Source organism: Vigna umbellata, chromosome 9, assembly GCF_029865625.1.
Source record: "Vigna umbellata cultivar VRB3 chromosome 9, Vumbellata_1.0, whole genome shotgun sequence".
Classification (NCBI taxonomy): Eukaryota; Viridiplantae; Streptophyta; class Magnoliopsida; order Fabales; family Fabaceae; genus Vigna; species Vigna umbellata.
The window spans coordinates 27,268,565-27,274,809 of NC_142173.1; the positions used below are offsets into that span (position 1 = coordinate 27,268,565).

A 6,245-nucleotide genomic window follows, 5' to 3' on the forward strand; every position below is an offset into this window, starting at 1 on the left:
AGATTTCCTTCCCTTTCACAGAACCAAATCTCAAAAATACAGAACCAAATATCAGAAGCAAATCTCAGAAGCAAGCACTCCAACAGCAACTACACTAGCCTAACAAACCAGAACAGAGAGACTCCTGCAAGGCCAAACAAGAACAAAGAGAAGAAAAGATGAAGGTTGATGCCTCCCCTTCTCGCAGAAACGCCACCGCTGCAGGACGCCCTTGCCGCGACCTGGCCGCCACCTCGCTACCGTCTCGTCGCGGCCTCGCTACCGTCTCGCCATGGCCTTGCTGTCGTCTCGCCACGGCCTCGCTGCGGTCTCGCTGTGATCTAGCCGCCACCTTGCCTCCACAGAAACCACCGCGATTCTTTCAACTCTTAGATCAACGAACCTCCCATCATCTCCAAGGCACCATCTTCTATGCTTGCCAAACGCCTTAGATCGGCGAGCCTCCCGTCATCCCCGCCGCGGTACTCGTCTCCACCATCGCGCCTCCCCTCTGGAGCGCAAGCTGCTGCAATGGAGGAAAGAACCTCCTCGCGCCGTGGCTTCCAAGTGGGAGAAGAGAGATTCCCCTTTTCTGCTGCGAGATTTTCTGCTTCTGTTGCAAGAGGAAAGAAAAGCGTTTCGTGTAAAATGAAAAAGGAGATACGCGTGTAGGTCTTCGAGAGGTAATAGGCCTCGGTTCTCCTTTAACCGAGTCAATACCCCAAAACACAGAACTCGGTTCCACTTTTAACCGAGTTAACAGACTGTAATGTGTGCTATATGTTTCGGTTCTCACTGAACCGAGGCATATAAATTCATCAAAACTACAAAATTATCACCGGTTTCTGATAGGCTTCGGTTTTTCTTAGATCAAAGTCTATTAGGCAAGTTAAAAAAGCATAGTTTTTACTAGTGAATTCTTCCTTAAAAACTGTTATATACCCACGCTTTCCAGATATCAGTTTTGGCGTCTTGTGCATCCCATATTTCTCATTTGATCCTTCATTTACACATGTTAGTTATGATAAAATATCCTAAGAAACCAGAGATTGGCCACCTCAGATTGCAATATAAGAAATTTAGACCACACATTTAAAACGTTAATAAACTTTTCATTGTAGTGCTTGTGTATATATATATATATACACACGCATATATGAGACTATATATACACATATATGAGACCATCCCAAGTGCAAAAGTTATAAACGAGCCTTGAACAAAATGACTCTTGTGAACCCAACGTTGCTCAATTCCTCTTTTACTCCACATCTCACTTTTACCAAACCTCTGAAACCAGTAGCTCCTATTCTTCTCCAACGTAGGATAATCTTCCCTCGCTACAACGCAACCACCACAAACGTTAACGTTTCTGAAAGAAAATCAGCAAACTACCAACCCAACCTCTGGACTTACGACTTTCTGCAGTCCTTGAAGCATGCCTACGCTGTAATTAGTTAAAACATCATAATTATCATATACACTGTCCCTATTCTAAACTTTTTCTTACACACGTATACGTGATTCGTTCTTTGTATAACGTTTTCAGGATATAAGATACGAGGACAGGGCCAAGATGTTGCAGGAGGAAGTGAGGAGAATGATAAAGGATGAAAGTTCAGACATATGGCTCAAACTTGAACTCATTAACGATGTGAAACGCTTGGGTCTGAGTTACCATTATGACAAGGAGATAAGTGAAGCCCTTCTTCGGTGTCACTCTTCTGCAAGATTCAGTGGCACACTCGTTAACAGAAGTTTGCATGAAACGTCTTTGTGCTTTAGGCTTCTCAGAGAATATGGCCATGATGTCTCAGCAGGTATAACTAACATTATATAACATTTTCTTATTATAAGCAAAATAATATTTATTTATTTTTCCAAACAATTATTTATAATATTATTTAGTTTGTAAAATATCTGAAAACTACCATTAAACCTAACAAATAAGCATTATTTATGTTTTGCGTTGATTCCTAATAAAGAAAGAGCACTGTCTATTACTTTCATTGTGTTTTAATTATTTGATAAAAAAATAGAAAAGGAAAAAAGAAAGTGGTGAGGAGGTAATTAAATGAATTTTCAACTGTTATCTTTAGCAAAAAGAAGAGTGAACAAAAGTGGGGAGATAAAAAAATTAAAACTTTATCATATTACTTTAACGAATATTGCATCGTATCAAACAAAAAACAAAACACAGTACACATGCACGACAAAAAAAACCAGGTACTTAGCTGTTGATGAACACCATTATAGGCCTTAACATCATAAATATATGAATTTAAACTCTGCTATACTGTCACGTGGATTTGGGGACCACCAGTTAATGCTTTAACCAGTCTCCTCAGTTACCCAACTACCGACATTTCAAATAACAGCCTAAGTGCCTCACTAACCAGGAATTACAGATGACTAATAGACATGAATGTTAACAACTTTTTTTTTTTTACAATTTTTTTGATAATATATATGTCGTTATATTATTGATCTTTATATTTTAAACAGCTTAATCACAGACTACTATTATAAAAAAATTGTAAAAATAATTGTTAAAAAACATTTTTCAATAGACAGATAAAAAAATAAGTTTTATTAATATATATATATATATATATATATATAATTATATTTTAAACTCTTTATTGGTATTTTGAATATATTTATAAATTTAATTAGAATAGCATGTTGATACAAAAGTAATTGCAGTGTCCATGGTATATATAGTATTACATGTTTTTTTTTTTAAATATATTCAAAACTATACTCACATTGTCTAAAAGTTGAAGTACAATCTAAATGCACTTTATTTTCAAAGTTTCTTTACATGACAATCTTGTAGAGAAATTTCAAACTTCAGAATAGATATTACTTCAGATTTGATAATTGATTCCAACGATTCAACGGACTTTAATTGAAATATTTTTATATTATGATAGACGTATAAATTAAATTATATTAGTATTAATGTAGTATATTCTTATTTTTATTTTATAGTTTTTGAATGTTTTTAAAATGAATGTTTTCATTCCTGTATTTTTATTTTTTTTTCATTTGTATAGTTCTAAAAAACATATATCAGTAACCTTCGTGATATCTAAAATTTAGATGGCTTGGTTTGTTCTTTAATCATGCAGATATGTTTGAGAGGTTTAGGGAGGAGAATGGCAATTTCAAAGAAAGCCTTGTGAGTGATGCGAAGGGAATGCTGAGTCTGTATGAGGCATCGTTTCTTGGGTACGAAGGAGAGAAGATTTTGGATGAGGCCATGGTGTTCTCTAGCTTCCATCTTAGGGTTTCCCTCAACGAAGGTAAAAGCAGTAACATGCTTTTGGAACAAGTCAATCATGCATTGGAGCTTCCACTCCATCACAGAATCCAAAGGCTGGAAGCTAGGTGGTATATTGAATCTTATGCCAAAAGAACAGACTCAAATCGACTGCTGCTTGAAGCAGCAAAACTTGATTTCAATATTGGGCAGTCAACACTGCAAAATGATCTCCAAGAAATGTCAAGGTCAGTTTGTGTTGGAAAATCAGTAACTCTTTTTCCATTAATTAAAAGTATGCATGCTGCAACTGTATCACACGCAACAGTGATTGGTTATCTTGAAAATAAAAATCTACCACAAACAAATTCTGGTCAACTACCCATATGAATGTTAAACTATTAATCCTGTTATTGTGCCTTTGAAAAACTACTCACGTCTTCAAAAAAGTCATGATTTTATGTGATTTTCCACTTACATTGTTTAATCAATTACGTATATATATACTTTCACTATGTTTTAATTATGTGAGAAAAATTAAATAGGACAAACAAAAGGAAAGTGGTGAAGTTATTAAATGAAAGTTTCAACTATTATCTCGAGGAAAGAGACGTGTGCACAAAAGTGGGGAGAAAGAAATATAAAACTTTATCACAATTTAATTTTAATTAAATAGAAAGAAAAAATAAATAATATTTTCTGTTAATTAGACAATTACTCCTTAAAAAATACGAGGTTACTGTTTTATGATAATCCTTTTCTTTTACATCTTTGGAGATACCATATTTTACATAGGAAAAACATGTGTAAGAACGTATCTAAATTTACAAGGATAAAATTTGGACACAACATCAGATTGAGATAAAATGCTAATTTTAGTAAATCAGTAACTACTTTTGTATTAACTAAAACTATGCATGCTGCAACTGTATCACACAAAGTGATCTCTTGAAAATAAAAATCTACAACATAAACAAATTCTGGTCTCCCCATCTTGAATATTAAACAGACTAGTCTTATATTATTGTGCCTTTAAAAAACTATACATGTCTTCAGACATGATTATGTGGTTCTCCACATTGTTTGATCAATACTTTCACTATGTTTTAATTATATGAGAAAGAAAATAGAAAAGGACAAAGAGAAGGAAAGTGGTGGGGAAGTTATTAAATGAAATTCTCAACTATTATCTCGAGGAAAGAGACGTACGTGTGCACAAAAGTGGGGAGAAAGAAAAAATAAAAGGTTAATTAAACAGAATGAAAAAGGAAATAATATTTTGTGTCAACTAGAGAATTATTCCCTTAAAAGAAATAGAAGGTTACTGTTTTATTATGATCCTTTTCTATTACATCTTTGGAGATATCTTATTTTTCTTTATCACTTTGTGATGAAGGTGGTGGAGGGGAATGGGACTGGCCTCAAAGTTAAGCTTCAGCCGAGACAGACTTATGGAATGTTTCTTTTGGACTGTTGGAATGGTCTTCGAGCCTCAGTTCAGTGATCTCCGTAAAGGCTTAACAAAAGTTACTTCCTTAATAACTACAATCGATGACGTTTATGATGTCTATGGCACCTTAGACGAATTAGAACTTTTCACTGCAGCTGTGGAAAGGTAGCTTACGTAAAAAAAAAGAAAAACACTTCAATCACGAGCATGAAAAAAACTGCTGAAATTATTAATCAGTGCACTAATTAGAATTTTTTTTTTTTCTTGTTTCAGTTGGGATGTTAAAGCAGTTCAAGTTCTCCCTGATTACATGAAGATATGTTTTCTGGCACTGTACAACACTGTCAACGAATTTGCCTATGATGCCCTTAAGGAACATGGACAAGATATTTTACCCTACCTCACCAAAGCAGTGCGTTAATTCATAAATTATAGCAATTATTTCTTATATTATGTATACATGTTAGTGCATTATTGAGATTATTTTTGTTTTTTAATTAAATTACACAGTGGTCTGATATGTTGAAAGCCTTCCTACAAGAAGCCAAATGGAGTCGCGACAGACACTTGCCAAGATTCGAGGATTACATCAACAATGCATGGGTCTCAGTCTCCGGGGTGGTTATACTCACCCATGTTTATTTCTTACTAAACCAAAGCATTACAAAAGAGGCACTTCAATCCTTGCACAATTACCACTCCCTGTTACAGAAACCATCCCTTATTTTTCGACTTTGCAATGATCTGGGCACATCAAAGGTAAATTTGATTCCATACATGACCATGTTTTTTTTTTGTGACATTTTTACATCATTAAAACAACAGCCTAAAACATAAAAGTAATTGATCTTGTGTTGTAATTTTGCAGGCAGAGTTAGAGAGAGGTGAAGCAGCAAGCTCCATTGTATGTTTCATGCGAGAAAGTGGTGCTAGTGAAGAGGGTGCTTACAAGCATATCCATACTTTGCTTAACGAAACGTGGAAGAAGATGAACAAAGATAGAGTGTCACAGTCTCCTTTCCCTAAAGCTTTCGTAGAAACAGCCATGAACCTTGGAAGAATTTCTCAGTGCACATATCAGTATGGAGATGGACATGGAGCCCCAGATAGCACTGCCAAGAATCGTATACGATCTTTGATAATTGAACCCATTGCACTTTACGAGACGGAGGCATTTCAACAAGTTGTTTATTAATATTAATGGTCATCTTGCAAAAGAAAAATAAATTAGTTTGTATATGGAGGGTTCGTTATCTTTGTATCATCTGGTTATTTTCAGGTTGAATTGCTAAAACATTTTCTTGATTCTAATAAAATAATTTTGTAACTTGCTGTTTTACATATTTTTTCTTCATCTAATATAGTAAAGACGTGATTAATGCAATATAAAATTACATAAATTGAAACAATTGTTTTCAACTTGAATACTCCAAAATAATGTAATGATTTCACAATTAGAAAGAAATGTATTGGAGGTAATAGATGCATAATATGGTAATATTGGACAATATTAATTATAATAACAAATGTTATACGTTATCCTTTGAGTAT

At 34.4% G+C, this 6,245-nt stretch overlaps 1 protein-coding gene across 1 annotated transcript; it reads left to right on the top strand.

Moving 5' to 3' along the window:
* The first annotated feature begins 1,167 nt into the window (after positions 1–1,167).
* On the top strand, positions 1,168–6,035 carry LOC148193114 (tricyclene synthase EBOS, chloroplastic-like). Its single transcript, XM_088098866.1, has 7 exons — positions 1,168–1,428; positions 1,529–1,799; positions 3,114–3,492; positions 4,641–4,859; positions 4,968–5,106; positions 5,205–5,453; positions 5,563–6,035. The coding sequence occupies exons 1-7, from the start codon at positions 1,204–1,206 to the stop codon at positions 5,887–5,889; spliced, it is 1,809 nt and encodes a 602-aa protein (XP_087954992.1). The 5' UTR covers positions 1,168–1,203; the 3' UTR covers positions 5,890–6,035.
* Positions 6,036–6,245: the final 210 nt, after the last annotated feature.

Coding starts and splice junctions, on each gene's coding strand:
- LOC148193114 (XM_088098866.1), top strand. CDS start 1,204: ATGACTCTTGTGAACCCAACGTTGCTCAATTCCTCTTTTACTCCACAT. Junction 1,800..3,113: donor TGGCCATGATGTCTCAGCAG/GTATAACTAACA, acceptor TTAATCATGCAG/ATATGTTTGAGAGGTTTAGG. Junction 4,860..4,967: donor TTCACTGCAGCTGTGGAAAG/GTAGCTTACGTA, acceptor TTCTTGTTTCAG/TTGGGATGTTAAAGCAGTTC.